Raw genomic sequence first — 20059 nt, 5'->3', positions numbered from 1 at the left:
GAGGAGACTGCTGGGAGATTATACAGTATACACTGGAGGATTCTGGGTGATGAGAGGAGACTGCTGGGAGATTATACAGTGTACACTGGAGGATTCTGGGTGATGAGAGGAGACTGCTGGGAGATTATACAGTATACACTGGAGGATTCTGGGTGATGAGGAGACTGCTGGGAGATTATACAGTATACACTGGAGGATTCTGGGTGATGAGAGGAGACTGCTGGGAGATTATACAGTATACACTGGAGGATTCTGGGTGATGAGAGGAGACTGCTGGGAGATTATACAGTGTACACTGGAGGATTCTGGGTGATGAGAGGAGACTGCTGGGAGATTATACAGTATACACTGGAGGATTCTGGGTGATGAGAGGTGACTGCTGGGAGATTATACAGTGTACACTGGAGGATTCTGGGTGATGAGAGGAGACTGCTGGGAGATTATACAGTATACACTGGAGGATTCTGGGTGATGAGAGGAGACTGCTGGGAGATTATACAGTATACACTGGAGGATTCTGGGTGATGAGCGGAGACTGCTGGGAGATTATACAGTGTACACTGGAGGATTCTGGGTGAGGAGAGGAGACTGCTGGGAGATTATACAGTGTACACTGGAGGATTCTGGGTGATGGGAGGAGACTCCGGGGAGATTATACAGGATACACTGGAGGATTCTGGGTGATGAGAGGAGACTGCTGGGAGATTATACAGTGTACACTGGAGGATTCTGGGGGATGAGAGGAGACTGCTGGGAGATTATACAGTGTACACTGGAGGATTCTGGGTGAGGAGAGGAGACTGCTGGGAGATTATACAGTGTACACTGGAGGATTCTGGGTGATGAGGAGACTGCTGGGAGATTATACAGTGTACACTGGAGGATTCTGGGTGATGAGAGGAGACTGCTGGGAGATTATACAGTGCACACTGGAGGATTCTGGGTGATGAGAGGAGACTGCTGGGAGATTATACAGTATACACTGGAGGATTCTGGGTGATGAGAGGAGACTGCTGGGAGATTATACAGTGTACACTGGAGGATTCTGGGTGATGAGAGGAGACTGCTGGGAGATTATACAGTGTACACTGGAGGATTCTGGGTGATGAGAGGAGACTGCTGGGAGATTATACAGTGTACACTGGAGGATTCTGGGTGATGAGAGGAGACTGCTGGGAGATTATACAGTGTACACTGGAGGATTCTGGGTGATGAGGAGACTGCTGGGAGATTATACAGTGTACACTGGAGGATTCTGGGTGATGAGAGGAGACTGCTGGGAGATTATACAGTATACACTGGAGGATTCTGGGTGATGAGAGGAGACTGCTGGGAGATTATACAGTATACACTGGAGGATTCTGGGAGATGAGAGGAGACTGCTGGGAGATTATACAGTATACACTGGAGGATTCTGGGTGATGAGAGGAGGCTGCTGGGAGATTATACAGTATACACTGGAGGATTCTGGGTGATGAGGAGACTGCTGGGAGATTATACAGTATACACTGGAGGATTCTGGGTGATGAGGAGACTGCTGGGAGATTATACAGTATACACTAGAGGATTCTGGGTGATGAGAGGAGACTGCTGGGAGATTATACAGTATACACTGGAGGATTCTGGGTGATGAGAGGAGACTGCTGGGAGATTGTACAGTATACACTGGAGGATTCTGGGTGATGAGAGGAGACTGCTGGGAGATTATACAGTATACACTGGAGGATTCTGGGTGATGAGTGGAGACTGCTGGGAGATTATACAGTATACACTGGAGGATTCTGGGTGATGAGAGGAAGCTGCTGGGAGATTATACAGTATACACTGGAGGATTCTGGGTGATGAGAGGAGACTGCTGGGAGATTATACAGTATACACTGAAGGATTCTGGGTGATGAGAGGAGACTGCTGGGAGATTATACAGTGTACACTGGAGGATTCTGGGTGATGAGAGGAGACTGCTGGGAGATTATACAGTATACACTGGAGGATGCTGGGTGATGAGAGGAGACTGCTGGGAGATTATACAGTATACACTGGAGGATTCTGGGTGATGAGAGGAGATTGCTGGGAGATTACACTGGAGGATTCTGGGTGAAGAGAGGAGACTGCGGGGAGATTATACAGTATACACTGGAGGATTCTGGGTGATGAGAGGAGACTGCTGGGAGATTATACAGTATACACTGGAGGATTCTGGGTGATGAGTGGAGACTGCTGGGAGATTATACAGTATACACTGGAGGATTCTGGGTGATGAGAGGAGACTGCTGGGAGATTATACAGTGTACACTGGAGGATTCTGGGTGATGAGATGAGACTGCTGGGAGATTATACAGTATACACTGGGGGATTCTGGGTGATGAGCGGAGAGGTGACTGCTGGGAGATTACACTGGAGGATTCTGGGTGATGAGATGAGACTGCTGGGAGATTACACTGGAGGATTCTGGGTGGTGAGAGGAGACTGCTGGGAGATTACACTGGAGGATTCTGGGTGATGAGAGGAGACTGCTGGGAGATTATACAGTATACACTGGAGGATTCTGGGTGATGAGAGGAGACTGCTGGGAGATTACACTGGAGGATTCTGGGTGATGAGAGGAGACTGCTGGGAGATTATACGGTATACACTGGAGGATTCTGGGTGATGAGAGGAGACTGCTGGGAGATTATACAGTATACACTGGAGGATTCTGGGTGATGAGAGGAGACTGCTGGGAGATTACACTGGAGGATTCTGGGTGATGAGAGGAGACTGCTGGGAGATTATACAGTATACACTGGAGGATTCTGGGTGATGAGAGGAGACTGCTGGGAGATTACACTGGAGGATTCTGGGTGATGAGAGGAGACTGCTGGGAGATTATACAGTATACACTGGAGGATTCTGGGTGATGAGAGGAGACTGCTGGGAGATTATACAGTGTACACTGGAGGATTCTGGGTGATGAGAGGAGACTGCTGGGAGATTATACAGTATACACTAGAGGATTCTGGGTGATGAGAGGAGACTGCTGGGAGATTATACAGTATACACTGGAGGATTCTGGGTGATGAGAGGAGACTGCTGGGAGATTACACTGGAGGATTCTGGGTGATGAGAGGAGACTGCTGGGAGATTATACAGTATACACTGGAGGATTCCGGGTGATGAGAGGAGACTGCTGGGAGATTATACAGTGTACACTGGAGGATTCTGGGTGATGGGAGGAGACTGCTGGGAGATTATACAGTATACACTGGAGGATTCTGGGTGATGAGAGGAGACTGCTGGGAGATTATACAGTATACACTGGAGGATTCTGGGTGATGAGAGGAGACTGCTGGGAGATTATACAGTATACACTGGAGGATTCTGGGTGATGAGAGGAGACTGCTGGGAGATTATACAGTATACACTGGAGGATTCTGGGTGATGCTGCTCTCGTTGGTTGTCAGGTTCCTCTCCGGTGTCAGGACGTCGCTCTCTATTTCTCGGTGGAGGAGTGGGATTATGTAGAAGGACACCGGGATCTGTACTCGGACGTTGTGGCAGAGGAGCACTGGGTTTCACCACCAGGTAATGTTTATGGTTGGTTACACGTTCCACCGTTCTTGTTTTGTGGAGAAGATTCCGACTTTCTCCCATTTCTTCCAGTTGGACCCAGTGAAAGTTCTCCACCAGAGTCAGATCCCCATCATCTTCTCCCGATGGATCACACGGTAGGTGGAAGGGACCTGAACTTGGCTGTGTAGTTTTCGGTTTAGCTTTGGATAGTGAAGAATGTGTAGAGGGCCGGGGCAGCAGACTTCACACTCTATGGTTCCTTTTCATGATGACCAGTGATTTTCATGCCAGTCTTGATGGGGGGGTTGGCGCAGTCTGATGCTCCCGATTCTTTAAGGTGTGTAGGTCTCTTCGTGAATCAGGATCGTCTGAATCGTTGAGTTTTCCTCCCGTTGTCACTGACTGGAGTAACATTCTGGTGTTAGGGACGTCATGAATTAGACGGCTGTGTCTCGTACCCTTGAGGAGACCCAGGTGCTCACATTCTGGCAGATTAAGGAGAAACTGGCATGAAAACGCTAAAACTAGCACTGTTTTTCCACAATTCTGATTGCTGCAAAAATTTTGAACATTTTCAAAGTTTTTGTGACATAAAAGCCTTGACAAATAGTCTGTGTCTACTGGCTGTGGTGGGTGGTGGATGTGGCAGGTGGACTTTAGATTTCTGCCGTCCTGGAAGAAACTGGACTGGTGACACGGGAGAAACTCTCATTCCTGTGGTAAAACATGGAGGGGATTGTTACCTCACAGAAAGAAGTAGCTGCACGCCCCCGCCGTGTCGTCTGTGTTATCTTCTTCTTCCTCTCCTAGCCTGGATATGTGTATGTGGGACCCTGCGCTGCAGCGGCTCTACGTGGGCAGACACAGCCAGTGCACAATACACAGCAGGGCACAAGTAGAAGATTAGCTCAGCACCGGGACATTTTTTAACACATCTGTTTGTTTTTCGCTCCCCTCCTTCCCAGAGCCATAACTTTTTTATTTTTCCATCAGTATGGCCATGTGAGGGCTTGATTTTTTGCGAGACAAGTTCTACTTTTGAACGACACCATTGGTTTTACCATGTCTTGTACTGGAAAACGGGGAAACAAATTCCAAGTGCAGTAAAATTGGAAAAAAAAAGTTAAATTCCACACTTGTTTTTTTTTTTTTTTTTTTTACCATGTTCACTAAATGCTAAAACTGATCTGCCATTCTGATTCTCCAGGTCATTACGAGTTCACAGACACCAAACATGTCTAGGTTCTGTTTTATTCAAGTGGTGAAAAAAAATCCAAACTTTGGTTAAAAAAAATTGAGCAATTTTCCGTGACCCGTAGCGTCTCCATTTTTCATGATCTCGGGTCGGGTGAGGGCTTATTTTGTTCGTGCCGAGCTGTCGTTTTTAGTGATACCATTTTGGTGCAGATACAATCATTTGATGGCCCGTTATTGCATTTTATTGCGATATAGCGGCGACCAAAAAAACTTAATTCTGGTGTTTTGAATTTTTTCTCCTTACTCCGTTTACCGATTGGGTTAATTCTTTTTTTTTTTTTTTATATTGATCGGGCGCAGCAATACCAAATATGTGTATGTTAGATTTTTTTTATTATTATTGTTTTATTTTGAATGGGGCAAAAGGGGAGGGATACTCACTTGCTGTGAACGCAGACCACTGGGTGGCGGTCATAACAATCTGGCATTGACAACCATAGAGGTCTGCTGGAGACATCTGGTTGTCATTCCAACCCATTGGTGACCTGTGATCATATGACGGGGTCAGTGAGGGGCGGGATTTCCAGCATGCTTCTGGAGACCGCAAGTTAATTGACGCTGTCGGAGATTGACAGCGGCATTTAACAGGTCAACAGCCGCTGGTGGATCGCGATTCCACCTGCGGCTGTTAGAGGCACATGTCAGCTGTTCAAAACGGGGAAAGATGTGGGCTCAGCGCTGGAGCCAACATCAAAGGGAGGGTTTCCGATATGGGCGTATAATTATGCCCAACGCCGGAAAGGAGTTAAAGGCATGTGCCGAAATAAAAGGGCAACAGCCACAGGAACAGTAGCAGTGACACTTCCGGTATCTTGACAAATAAAATCACATTAAAAAATGCAAAACTCCAGAAAACACAAATGGTTTAAACCATTTTTGAAAAGCTCCAGTGTGTTGCAGAAAACAAAAGTCTCACAGTGATAAGTAGAGATGAGCGGTGTTCGAGTCGAACTGTTCGCCAATTTCAAATTCGAGCTGTTTTGGGCAGTGTTCGAGTTGTTCAACGAACTGGAACAATTTGCTTAAAATTCGGCTTGTCACAGGTTCCTTCTCCGGTGCCACACAATCAACAGAGCCAGCGAAGAGTGAACAATCCCAAGACCTTTATTTAGGCCAAAGTATGAAAGGTCCATATACGATCCACCACACAAAGGATAAAATATTCCAGAACAAAATGCAGTTCAGTTACAGAATAAAAGTCCAACAATCCAGCACAAAGGATAACAGTCCATTCCCTTCTTTCTCTCTGACGTGCTCCTCACGTCATGGTTCCACACAGGATCGATCTGTGTCTCACCTCCCTGATATTTACAAGTCCCTCTCCTCATTCACAGGTTAGGGGGGGAAGGTCTCAGGGGCTCATTGTTTCAACAAGCTAGGTCAACATGTCATTAGCATATTAGCAAACAACATTATTCACTGACTCTGTGGAGAGATAACAATACAGAACTGTGGGGAGAATATCTGATGGCAAATAACAACTCATCCTACAAGAGAACACCATGAAAATGAGTAAAATATAAATATACACATAAATGATACCCACATAGCATATCACCCCATCACACGGCTGTTCGAGTTTCTGCTCGATAACTGTTCGTTCACCAACATCCTAACTTGATTTGCACATTAAAACTGTTTATCATTGTTAATAGACTGTTTCAGTGTATAGTGGGCGGGGGGGGGGGGGGGGGTAGATCTGTGCTGAAATAACGCCAATCTCCATTTTCTTTTTCTTTCCCGCATTTACAGTGGGGCGGTGCAGTCTCTCAGCCTATCAGCAGTGCACACAGCAATGTGCATGTGATGCACACAAGCAAGGGCACGTGTCATTGGCTGTGTATGTCACATGTCCTTGCCCTATAAGAACCAGCCGTTTGCCCCATCGCCACCATTTCCTCACTGCTGCAGCTTAGTGTTAGACGGCACCGCTGCTACTGTGGGCGCTGTACTGTCTAAGAGCCTTTTTTTGGAGCGAATTTCCATAGAGATAGGTTTAGGGAGTCGGGAGGAGTCGGGACTAGTTGTAATATCAGCCCTTTTCAGGGTAGGTTACAGCAGTTCATAGCACTGTTTGCCAGGCAGGTCTGTGCCAGTGCTGTGCAAGTGTTTGTCACAGCATTTGGTGTAATCTAGCTCAGCCAATCATTTTGGGCTAGTAGCATTGTCTGGTAGTCATCTGAGTAGCCCGCCTGTGAAGCTAACTATACCGCCTGTGTATCTCTATTTTCACTGCATCTAACCCAGTAAATAGTTTTGGGCCTAGGAGCAGTGTCTTCATGTCAGCAGAGTAACCCGCCTGTGAAGCTAACTACACCGCCTGTGTATCTAAATTTTTACTGCATCTAACCCAGTAAATCCTTTTGGGCCTAGTACCACAGTTTGGCCACTCAGTTCTGCTCGGTTTTCATCCATCGGTTGTTGTGCCGCCAACAACTACAGATACAGAGTTGTCAATTAGTTATGCACCAAAATGAGTGGCAAAAGTCCTGCTGCTGGTGGAAAGGGGAATAGGCGTGTTGGAAAGGGGGAAAAAAAGGTTGTGTCCGTGGGGTAGGTGGTAAAGCAACAGTAACATCTGCAGAAGAAAGACCATCTTCCAGCCAAAGTAAGATGTCTACTTCTTTTCGTGGACAATCTGATATGATCCCTTTCTTATGACCATCGCTACAAATTCCAGATGAGGCACAAAAACAGCAGGTGCTTGAACAGATATCAAGTGCTCGTTCAAGTGGGCTCTCCTCCATGTCAACTTCAACATCACAACTACTCCAGTCCTCAGAGTTGTCACCCCAATCGCACTTGCTTCCTCACAGCTCCCAAGTCTCCAGCTGCCCGTCTGAGCATGAGGTAACACACATGGTTGAGTCTGTAGAGCTGTTTACGCATACTATAGCCTGGGAATCAGAGGTCTGCTCCAGAGCTTCTGTGAATGCAGATGAGGAAATGATCTGCACTGATGCCCAGAATCTTTGTGAGTCGGATCCAGGCCCAGATGAAGAAGGTTCTGAGCATAATGTAGACCCTCGTTCCCAAACTGTAACTCCTGTTGGTGGAGACAATGAGGAAGAAGATGATGAGACTGAGATACCTGATTGGAACGAAAACTTGACTTTTCGGTCAGGGCAGGAAGAAGTTGGTTCTGAGGACACACAGGATGATGATGACGAGGTTGGAGACCCCACTTACTGTCAACCCACAGTCCGCCAGTCCATGAGGTCAGCAGAGGAGGTGGAGGAGGATGCTAGTGACGAGTCTGATGACGAGGTTACGTTGCGCCTTCCTGGACAGAGATGGAGTACTGGAAGCACGTCAACAACTGCATCCTCAACCCCAACTGTGCCTCTGAGCAGAAGTCGTGGTGGCTCTTCAGGTCGCACGGGCTCTAAGCCTTGCATAGCCTGGACATTTTTTGACATTGCAAAGGATGACCCAACTCATGTTGTCTGTAAGATTTGTCAACAAAATCTCAGTAGAGGCCAAAAATGACTAGCTTGAGTACTTCATGCATGAACCGTCACATGGATATGAGGCATAAGTTGCAGTGGGAAGCTCAAAGTGCTACAATGCGGCCTAGTGGGCCGGGTCAGCCACCGTTTGCCCCATCAAGTGCATCCGTGTCCTCTGTGACTTTGGAGACAGCAGTCACACATGGTTTTGGATGCAGACCTTCCACCTCTTTACCCGCAACAGCCAGTGTGATTGGCAGGTCGTCAGGACATTTGCAAGTGGAAACACCTGCTGGTGTTCAGCGCTCTCCGACATCGACACCACATTTTAATCAAGGCAACATATCATCTCCACCTGCACCTTCCTCACAGACCAGCAGTTTGCCGGGGACACCCTACTCAACTCCGTCTAAGCACGGCAGCCAGCCCTCAGTCCCTCAGATGTGGACAAGTAAAAGACCATTTCCTCCTAGCCATGACAAAGCTAAGAGGTTGAATTTCTCCATCTGCAAGCTGTTGGCTACAGAAATGCTGCCTTTCCGCCTGGTGGACACAGAGGATTTTCGAGACCTTATGTCCGTCGCAGTGCCCCAGTACCAGATGCCCGGTCACCACTACTTCTCAAAGAAAGCTATGCTTGCGCTACTCCAGCATGTCGCACACAACATCACCGCTTCCTTGAGAAACTCTGTGTGTGACAGGGTGCATTTCACCACAGACACTTGGACGAGTATGCAGCGCCCCAGAGTCCTGGTCGTTGCAGTAATGTTGTCGCTCTGCCGCTAAGGGGAGTGATGTTATGTCTGATTGCACTAAAGGAGTTCACCTGACCAGGTATCACAAGCACACATTACACTTCACACTCCGGCCACCAGGGGGAGCAAAAGGCGCTATGTATTAGGCCACTCCTCACATTGGTAAAACTAGGGGTCGGATAGGAAGTTAGGACAGAACGCAGCCTGGGAGAGTCCAGGGATGACCTGTCAGGGGTGGGTTCCTGACAGGAGCCTAGCAGAACGAATAGAAAGCAACGGAACCGCGCCTGCACTACCTTGCGGTTGTATCCTAAGGAAGGACACAAAGAGAAGGATATTGTGGAAAGTGAGAAACGAGATCAAGCACAAAGGAGAGCCAGTAGGAGTCGTGCCTCTAGAACGGCAACATCCTACTGAGGGCGTAGCCGGTGACCGGAACACCGAGGAAGTAACTGACTCTATGCCTTACTTCAAATACCGCAGGACAGTTAATTATAGGTTGGCTGTCTACCATACATCACCTAAGCAGACATAGGGGGCAAGCGTGGAGAGGGGCGTCTCTAGGGTCCCAGAATAGCTCCGAGCCTTCCCGTCAAACGGGTGCGTCCTATTCAGATAAACTTGGGGGACGGAGAGAGAGAGAGAGAACGAGAACAGAAGTTGTGATGACTATCCCGAATGCTCAGCAGAGAAGGACTGCAACACACAGGCGCTAGTGGTAGGCACTGATTTCCACCTGCAAAGGGAACTCTGGATGTGCCTTCGGACCGGCCGGTCTCAGACAGCCCTGTTGACAGTGCTCTGGATTGCGGATCCCGAAGTCTTCAGTAAAAGATAGAGACTGCAACCCTGTGTCCTCGTTATTGACTGCACCTCACACCATCGCCACCTACATTACTGGGAAGCCCTGGGGATATACTTCACCTGTGGGAAGGTATACCATCTAGCTGCCATCACATCACCCCAGTGGACCCCAAGCAGCGTCGGTCGACCTGACCGAATACCACAGGTGGCGTCACGAAACCTTAGCCGACTTTCATCACCCCTTTTATTGGACGCCCCTTAGCAGGGTCACGGACTGGGTCCAGCCACCGTGACAACCCAAGAACTGAGACAGAGAGGACCGGTTCCGAGTAACCCGCGGCCCTGCATCTGGGGGCGCTCCAACTAGACATGGGCAGGGGCGTTACATGTCGGTGACTGGGCACTGGGTAACTATGGCGACATCAGGAGAAGGGGCTGCTGTCCAAGTCTTGCCGTCCCCACGAGTTGCTCGTGGATCCTTTGTATCTAGAAGTTCCTCCACTGCTTCTGCCTCCTCAACCTCCTCTTGGTCCTCCACCTGCACCCAAAGCCTGTCTGGTAATGCCACCCGTGTTCCAACTGCGCAGAAGGAATCCTGCACACCTTCTTACTATGCTGTCACCAGGGCTCAACGGCATCAGGCGGAGTTTACATTGAAATGTCTGGGAAATGTGAGTCACACAGCTGAGGAGTTGTGGTCAGCTCTGGAGACCGAGTTCCATCAATGGTTGTCTCCACTCAACCTGCAGCCAGGGAAGGCCGTGTGCGACAATGCTGCAAACCTGGGTGCGGCCCTTCGCCGGGGCAATGTCACACACATGCCTTGTATGGCTCACGTTTTGAACCTGGTTGTCCAGCAATTTTTATCCCACTATCCTAGACTAGATGGGCTTCTGCAGAGGGCACGGTCGCTGTGTGCTCACTTCCGCCGTTCGCATCCCTCAGCTTAACGACTTACATCTCTACAGAAGTCGTTGGGCCTGCCAGTTCACCGGCTGAAATGCCATGTGCCCACACGGTGGAATTTAACTCTGCACATGTTGCAGGGACTGTGGCAGCACCGACGAGCCCTGGTGCAATACGTTATGACGTATAGCCTAGGCCAACGAGATCCAGAGGTGGGCAAAATCACGCTGCAGGAGTGGTCTCAGATCAGGGACCTATGCACCCTTCTGCACAGTTTTGAAATAGCAACGAAGATGTTTAGTGCTGACGATACCATTATCAGCATGACCATTCCGGTAATTTACATGGTGGAGCACACCTTAAAGGGACTCTGTCACCTGAATTTGGCGGGACTGGTTTTGGGTCATATGGGCGGAGGTTTTGGGTGTTTGATTCACCCTTTCCTTACCCGCTGGCTGCATGCTGGCTGCAATATTGGATTGAAGTTCATTCTCTGTCCTCCATAGTACACGCCTGCGCAAAGCAATCTTGCCTTGTGCAGGTGTGTACTATGGAGGACAGAGAATGAACTTCAATCCAATATTGCAGCCAGCATGCAGCCAGCAGGTAAGGAAAGGGTGAATCAAACACCCGTAAACTCCGCCCATATGACCCAAAACCAGTCCCGCCAAATTCAGATGACAGGTTCCCTTTAAACAGTATTCGGAGTCAGGTGGTGGGACAAGAGGAGGAGGAGGAGGAACAGGAGTCATATGTGGAAGGGATAATATCTCCAAGGTCCAGACGGTTGGCAGCACCAAGGCGGCTGGCATTGGAGGCTGGGGGAGAGGGATTACCGAGGGCGCATGGTAGCAGCCAAACTGTTGAGGAAGGTGCAGGAGGCGAGGAAGAAGTGGAGGACGAACTGGCGCTGGGGATGGAAGACTCATCAGATGAGGGAGACCTTGATCAAATTTCTGTTGTGCGAGGTTGGGGGGAGAGGGCAGAGGAAGGAAGCATGATTCTAACCTCGCCACCACCACCAAGACAACAAGGACTTGGTCCTCCTGGATGCGCAAGACACATGAGTGCCTTCTTGCTGCACTACCTGTAACATGACCCTCGGATTGTCAGAATCCGAAGTAATGTGGACTACTGGTTTGCCACACTCTTAGATCCCCGGTACAAAAGTAAATTTGGCAAAATAATTCCTGCCATAGAAAGGGATTCACGCATGCAGGAGTATCAGCAGAGACTGTTACATAGTCTAACATCTGCTTTTCCACAAAACACCAGTGGTGCACGAAGTGAATCTCTGAGTTCTAACTTGCCAACCGTGGGACTATCGAGTCATCACTCAAACCGTAACAGTAACATCGTATCTGGTGGTAACAGCAATTTTTTCCAATCGTTTCAAGATTTTTTTAGACCATCCTTTGCAAGGCCACAGGAGACAAGAAGTCTGACGCACAGCCAACGCCTACAGAGGATGGTACAAGAGTATCTCCAAGTTAACATCGATGCCATGACTGTGGAACTGGACCCTTGCTCATTTTGGGCTTCCAATCTTGAAAAATGGCCTGAGCTTGCCACTCACGCCTTGGAGATCTTGTCGTGCCCCGCAGCCAGCGTTCTCTCTGAACGTGTGTTCAGCGCTGCTGGTGGTGTGCTGACAGATAAGCGCACGCGGCTGTCCAGTGACAATGTAGACAGACTAACGTTCATCAAGATGAACAAATCCTGGATCCGCAAGGACTTTTCTACCCCTGTGTCATCCTGGGGAGACTAAAAGCTTGATGATTTTTGAAAATCACCTCACCAACCGTTTTAAAAAAACTCTGGCGAAATTGATGCCACTTAAGTGGTGTCTGTGGCCCAATTTTTTGAAAAAATGGAGACTCTTTATTGAGTCCCCCTGCTGTGCTTTACATGACGTTGCCATTGTCAATTCCAGGTGAGTGGGGTCGTCTGCAGAGTTGTTTCCTCATACTATGGCCTGGGATTCAGAGGTCTGCTCCAAAGCTTCAGTGTCTGCTAGTCAGCAGAGTAGCCCAGCCACCCACCACCTGTTTACCTAAGTACTATTTTTCTGGCCCAGGAAATCCTTTTGGGCCTAGTAACAATTTCTGCTACTCAGCAGAGTACCCCACCCATGAAGCAAGCTACACCGCCTTCTTCCTTTCTAAATCTAACCCCTCGGCTCTGGGGTGTCCACTCTCCCTCCAGCTCTCTCCTTCTCACAAGTGGACTATCGCGTGTTTTCACACTGTGGCGAATCTTTTGGGCCCAGGCTTAAGAAGTCGTCGAGGTAATGGATAATATGTACAAACGTCCATGATGACACATTCGAGGAAGCAACTAAACGCCTCAAATAGTGAGCAGGATATGGAGCACCCCATGGGCAAACAGCGATCTATGTAGTATGCTCCTTCACAGAAGAAGCCCAATGGGAGGACACTATTCGGAAGCAAAGGTCGTAACCGGAACGCCCCCTCAATGTCTGCTTTGGCCATTAGGGTGCCCATTACCAACTTCTTGACCCACCTGATTGCCTCGTCAAAGGAGGTACAGTATATATTACTGTACTTGGTTCTGCGTCGGTGTTGTCATTTACTAACACTGGAAGTCCCAAAAATTTCGAGCTCCAAAGGTTTCAAAGGTAGAAATGTTAAATGACCCCTCTCTGGGACTTCTAGTGCTAACCTGCCCCTTGGATATGAAAAATGGTGGATTAGTCTGAATGTATTGGGTTCCTTTTTTGGCACAACTCCCAACAGGGGTACCACTACGTCTTCTAAGGAAAGTGTTCTGAATGGACCCGCTGCCATTCTACCTAAAGATATTTCTTTTTTAATTTTTTTTTGTCACGATGTCTGGGTGTTGGTAGGGTGATTTTAGATTTTTACTCCAGCCTTTCTTGATTTTAGAAGGGCATGACATGCCTATATCTGTGTCTCCTCCTCCTTTTACTCACATGACTATATGTAGTTGTGACTCTTCCATGTGTTTGTTGTGTCTTCTGAGCACTTTGTCAGCTTTTGGACACCTTTTAAGGTGTGTTCTTTGTGTTTTCGATGTGTTTGTATGTGTTTGTGTTTGCCTGCCATCGGTTTCAATGGGGTTCGACGGTGTTCGACGAACATTCGTCGAACACTAGGGAGGTGGCTCAACACTAGTGATAAGTTGCCAGAAATGCTGCCAATGAATTCCAATGAATATAACGTCAGGTTCTAGTGCAATGTCATTTTTGGATCTGGATTTAAAAGGGGAGAATGAGGTGGTAATTAGGCCTGACACGCATCACACATCATGCAGTGGTAACACCATTCCACATGCAAACAGCCACACATCATTGAAGCTATTCCAGTGGGAGAGTTTACGAGGCACAAAATAAATTGTAGTAACAACGAAAGTATGAAATCCGAATTTGATCTAGCAACAACATTTAAAAACTGCAGCTACCCTAACTGGATGATCAAAAGTGCTCGAAACATAGTGGACCAGAAACCACGCGAGGACCTAATAACCACAAATAATAAACCAATGCCGAAGAATCTAATAGTCACTCACAAGAAGGAGATCTGTGCTTACAACAGAGCCCCCAGTTTAGCCAAATTCAAAGCATAATCAGTCAATTCCTCCCTATTTTATAGGAAGATGAGGTATTGGCATCTAAGCGATGGCGTTAATGTGGTAGCAAGAGGAGCACAGACAATTGGAAATAGTTTTCCCTAGTGTTTTCCATTCCAAAACAAGAGAAAAAACTTGGCTAGAGGTTAGAGGATTTCCTAAATGCGGCACCAATAAATGGAGAACTTGTGCACATGCATTAAAGGGAACCTGTCACCCCCAAAATCGATGATGAGGTAAGCCCACCGTCATCAGGGGCATATCTACAGCATTCTGTAATGCATTCTGTAATGCTGTAGATAAGCCCCCGATGTTACCTGAAAGAGGAGAAAAAGAGGTTAGATTATACGCACCCAGGGGCGGTCCCGCTGCCATCCGGTCCGATGGGCGTCTCAGGTCCGGTCCGATGGGCGTCTCAGGTCCGCTCCGGCGCCTCCTATCTTCATTCCATGACGTCCTCTTCTGGTCTTCACGCCACGACTCCGGCGCAGGCGTACTTTGTCTGCCCTGTTGAGGGCAGAACAAAGTACTGCAGTGCGCAGGCGCCGAGCCTCTCTGACCTTTCCGACTACTGCAGACCCCCAGGGCAGAAAATGATTATTTTGAGGAAATGAAGGAGTTAAATCTGCGCTGTCAATTGGAAAATCGTAAACAAAAAACCTGAATGTAGTTTATTGTTGAGAGCGCAGATTTATCGGCGGCGCAGGTTTACATCTGTGACCTTGTCTCCCGGTACTTACCTACCCGCAACCTCCGATCCTCACAAGATCTCCTACTCTACTCCCCTCTTATCTCCTCTTCCCACAATCGCATACAAGATTTCTCTCGCGTATCACCCCTACTCTGAAACCCTCTACCACAACACATCAGACTCTCGCCTACCATCGAAACCTTCAAAAAGAACCTGAAGACCCACCTCTTCAGACAAGCCTACAACCTGCAGTAACCACCGATCGACCAAACCGCTGCATGACCATCTCTACCCTCACCTACTATATTCTCACCCATCCCTTGTAGATTGTGAGCCTTCGCGGGCAGGGTCCTCATTCCTCCTGTACCAGTTATGAATTGTATTGTTTAAGATTATTGTACTTGTTTTTATTATGTATACCCCTCCTCACATGTAAAGCGCCATGGAATAAATGGCGCTATAACAATAAATAATAATAATCAGCAGCGCAGGTTTATCGGCAGCACAGGTTTATTGGCGGCGCAGGTTTATCGGCGCTGCAGGTTTATCGGCGGCGCAGGTTTATCGGCGGCACAGGTTTATCGGCGGCACAGGTTTATCGGCCCAGGTTTATCGGCCCAGGTTTATCGGCGGCGCAGGTTTATCGGCGTGGCAGGTTTATCAGCGGCGCAGGTTTATCGGCAGCGCAGGTTTATCGGCGATGCAGGTTTATCGGCGGCCCAGGTTTATCGGCGGCGCAGGTTTATTGGCGTTGCAGGTTTATCGGCGGCGCAGGTTTATTGGCAGTGCAGGTTTATCGGCGATGCAGGTTTATCGGCGGCACAGGTTTATCGGCGGCGCAGGTTTATCGGCGGCACAGGTTTATTGGCAGTGCAGGTTTATTGGCAGCACAGGTTTATCGGCAGCGCAGGTTTATTAGCGGCGCAGGTTTATTGGCAGCGCAGGTTTATCGGCGGCGCAGGTTTATCAGTGGCGCAGATCTAGCCAATCCATTAAGATGCACTCACCTTGATGAAATCGAGCAGGCGAAACATCGGTCTTAGGCCCCAATTAATTGCTTTCCATAATTTCTGACTCAAGGCAGGCTGGCCCGTTTATGTTGGGGAGGCCCTTTTATATTCGGAGGGCCTTGTCTGTGTGTGCAGAGCGCTATAAAACAATTCTCCTTTCAGCAAGAATATTTTTTGTAAGTCAGTGGGAATCCTGATCTTCTGATATCCCGTGAGAAGCGTACAGTGTGAACCTCACCTGCCAGTTTTGGTGATTATTCACCTTTTCTGGTCATTTCATTGACTTCTCCGACTCTGACTTTTTCATTATTTCTTCACAGCTCTTGGACCAAGGTAAATCTCTACCCAACATTGACACTCTGGAGACCCATGAGAGTGGTGACCATCCGTGTAAGGAGGAGATTTCTACATACGAACTGTCACTAAGAACACAAGCCGATCACTCTTATTCAGCAGTTGGGGCGTTTCGGGTTCTGTCAGGTATTATAGTTGTTAATTCACTGGTTCAGCTAAAATACAAATACATATTGCTGAAACTTCTGTAATGGGTGACAACACAAGATGAGATCAATCTGTGAATGACAGAAAGGTATTTATCCAGTTTTGGGACTAAAGAACTGTGAGTTTGTGATATATCCAGTTACTGAACAGAACATGGAGACATAAATACAGCAGTCCTTGAAGCATGGAAGGTAAAGGTACCTTCACACATAACGATATTGTTAACGATATCGTTGCTATTTGTGACGTAGCAACGATATCGTTAATGAAATCGTTATGTGTGACAGCGACCAACGATCAGGCCCCTGCTGGGAGATTGTTGGTCGCTGAATAAAGTCCAGAACTTTATTTCGTCGCTGGACTCCTGCTGACATCGCTGGATCGGCGTGTGTGACACCGATCCAGCGATGTCTTCACTGGTAACCAGGGTAAACATCGGGTAACTAAGCGCAGGGCCGCGCTTAGTAACCCGATGTTTACCCTGGTTACCATGCTAAAAGTAAAAAAAAACAAACACTACATACTTACCTACCGCTGTCTGTCCTCGGCGCTGTGCTCTGCTCTCCTCCTGTACTGGCTGTGACGTCACCGCTCTGCTTTCCGGCTCACAGCCAGTACAGGAGGAGAGCAGAGAAGCAGAGCACAACGCTGGAGGACAGACAGCGGTAGGTAAGTATGTAGTGTTTGTTTTTTTTTACTTTTAGCATGGTAACTAGGGTAAACATCGGGTTACTAAGCGCGGCCGTGCGCTTAGTTACCCGATGTTTACCCTGGTTACCGGCATCGTTGGTCGCTGGAGAGCGGTCTGTGTGACAGCTCTCCAGCGACCAAACAGCGACGCTGCAGCGATCCGGATCGTTGTCGGTATCGCTGCAGCGTCGCTTAATGTGAAGGGGCCTTAAGTGATAAGTGTCCCTGGGGACCAGGTGGAGAACACCAAGGTGCTAGATCCTTAGTCTCCCATGATAAACCTCTTGGCAAGAGGGAAGTGCCATATTCTGAGCCAGCCATTGTGTCCTCAGGCTGTGTCCAGGTAATAGGAGAGGCCTCAATCCCTTGTAATATAGGTGAAGTCCTCAACCACGTATGATAGGGGTGAGGCCCCCATCCTGTGTGATAGGGCAATGGCCCCCTTAGCAGTCCACTCACCATTCTGGTCGCTCTTCTCTGAATTTGCTCCAGTTTGGTGATGTCTTTTCTAAAATGTGGAGCCCAAAACTGGACACAGTATTCCAGATGAGGTCTGACCAAAGAGGAATAGAGGGCAATAATGACTTCACGTGATCTGGACTCTGTGCTTCTGTTAATACATCCCAGAATTGCATTCGCCTTTTTTGCTGCTGCATCACACTGTTGACTCATGAGTAGTGTAATGACGCTGCCAGGTGTCATAGAGAGGCAGCATAGGGGGCGCTAGCGGGAGAGCGAGGAATGAGGCACGCAGTGCACACAGGACCTGAACTAGGCTGGTCACGTGATCACTGCAGGGACGATGGGGGCAGAACTACCATGCAGGAATGCAGGGTCTGCAAGAAACGCAGGACACAGAGTACAAAGACAGAGACGCGGTCAAAGGACAAGCCGAGGGTCGGGAGCCAGACAGGAGCGAGGTACCAAGGGGAAAAACAGCAGATTAGTCAGAGACAAGCCAAGGGGTCAGAAAGCCAAGACAGACAGAGAAGTGCCAAGCAGAAAACAGGGGCAATAGTAAAGGGACAAATCGGGTCATACACAGCAAGACACACACGCACAGAGGCACAACGATTACAGACGAATAACCTGGGTCAGCTACCTCAAGCCAAGTAGACGGAAGTCTAACCGACTCAGAACTCCGGAACTACCAGCATTAAATAGCTGCCCCAGAACCAAAGAGAGGCGGACGAATTTAACCCAGACCTGACCAGGACAGAGCCAGAACCGGCCCACCCATGACAAGTAGTCTGTGATCTATTACTATACACAAGTCTTTTTCACACGTGCTGTTGCTTCGTTCTATTCCTGTGTAATAGAGGAGTGGCCCTCATCCCGCGTAATAGCCGAGCGGCCCTCCATCCCGTGTAATAGCCGAGGGGCCCTCCATCCCGCGTAATAGCCGAGCGGCCCTCCATCCTGTGTAATAGCAGAGCGGCCCTCCATCCCGCGTAATAGCAGAGCGGCCCTCCATCCCGCGTAATAGCCGAGCGGCCCTCCATCCCACGTAATAGCCGAGCGGCCCTCCATCCCACATAATAGCAGAGTGGCCCTCCATCCTGTGTAATAGCCGAGCGGCCCTCCATCCCGCGTAATAGTGGAGCGCCCCCAGACACAGGGCCACGAGTTCTCGGTACCGGGCCTCTCTGGTTCAGTTCTGAGGTTGTCACGGTGGCTAGACCCGGTCCGCGACCCTGCTAAGGGGCGACCAATGAAGGTGGTACAGTTTGTCAGGGATTCGTGACGCCACCTGTGGTGTTCGGTCAGGGTGACCGACGCTGCTGTGGGGTCCGCTGGGGTGATGGAATAGCAGCCAGATGGTATACCTTCCCACAGGTGAAGTATGTCCCCAGGGCTTCCCAGTAAGGTGGATGGTGATGGTGTGAGGTGCAGTCAATAACGAGGACACAAGGTTGCAGTCTCTTTACCTTTTTACTGAAGACTTCAGGATCCTCAACCCAGAGCATGGTTAACAGGGCTGTCTGAGACCGGCCGGTCCGATGGGCACATCCAGAGTTCCCTTTGCAGGTGGAAATCGTTGCCTACCACTAGCGCCTGTGTGTTGTAGTGCTACCCTGCTGAGCATTCGGAATAGTCCTCACAACTGCTGTTCTCGTCCGTTCGTTCTTTCTAATTCGTTCCAGATCTTTCTAGTTCTACGTCCCCCAGGTATGTTATGGCTAGGACGCACCCGTTTGACGGGAAGGCTCGGAGCTCTCCACGCGTTGCCCCCTATGTCTGCGTAGGTGATGTAAGGTAGACAGCCAACCTATAATTAACTGTCCTGCGGAGTTTGAAGTAAGGCATAGAGTCAGTTACTTCCTCGGTGTTCCGGCCACCGGCTACGCGCCTCAGTAGGATGTTGCCGTTCTCCGGGCACGACTCCTACTGGCTCTCCTTTGTGCTTGATCTCGTTTCTCACTGTTCCACAATATCCTTCGCTTCGTGTCTCTTTCCTAAGATACCGCCGCGGGGTGTGCAGGTGCGGTTCCGTAACGTTCTATTCTGGTCGCTAGGTGCCTGCCAGGTTCCCACGCCTGACAGGGACCCCCTGAATCTTCTCCCTGCAACACCCCCTGCCACGGGATGTTGCCTGAATCCAACCAGCTTCTGACTAACTTCCTATCCAACCCCTAGTTTTACCAGTGTGAGGAGTGGCCCAATAAATAAAGCCTTTGCTCCCCCTAGTGGCCGGAGTGTGAAGTGTACTGTGTGCTGGTGATACCTGGTCAGATGAACTCCTTTAGTGCCATCAGACGTACCATCACCCCCCTTAGCGGCAGAGCATCATACTGCAACAACCAGGTCTCTGGGGCGCTGCAATAGCAGAGCAGCCCT

General features: G+C 49.0%; 1 protein-coding gene across 2 annotated transcripts in view; it reads left to right on the top strand.

Moving 5' to 3' along the window:
* The window catches only part of LOC138638943 (oocyte zinc finger protein XlCOF22-like), a 129352-nt gene that overhangs the window by 97123 nt on the left and 12170 nt on the right, over window positions 1–20059 (top strand). For both annotated transcript variants that reach the window (XM_069728700.1, XM_069728701.1), the window contains 3 exons: window positions 3441–3561; window positions 3640–3704; window positions 16351–16510. In XM_069728700.1, coding sequence (XP_069584801.1) covers window positions 3441–3561; window positions 3640–3704; window positions 16351–16510 — 346 coding nt within the window. The remainder of the gene's footprint in view (window positions 1–3440; window positions 3562–3639; window positions 3705–16350; window positions 16511–20059) is intronic.

This window comes from Ranitomeya imitator, chromosome 5 (assembly GCF_032444005.1).
Source record: "Ranitomeya imitator isolate aRanImi1 chromosome 5, aRanImi1.pri, whole genome shotgun sequence".
Classification (NCBI taxonomy): Eukaryota; Metazoa; Chordata; class Amphibia; order Anura; family Dendrobatidae; genus Ranitomeya; species Ranitomeya imitator.
Note: the sequence above shows the minus strand (reverse complement) of the source record. Positions and strands in the feature narration are given on the sequence as shown.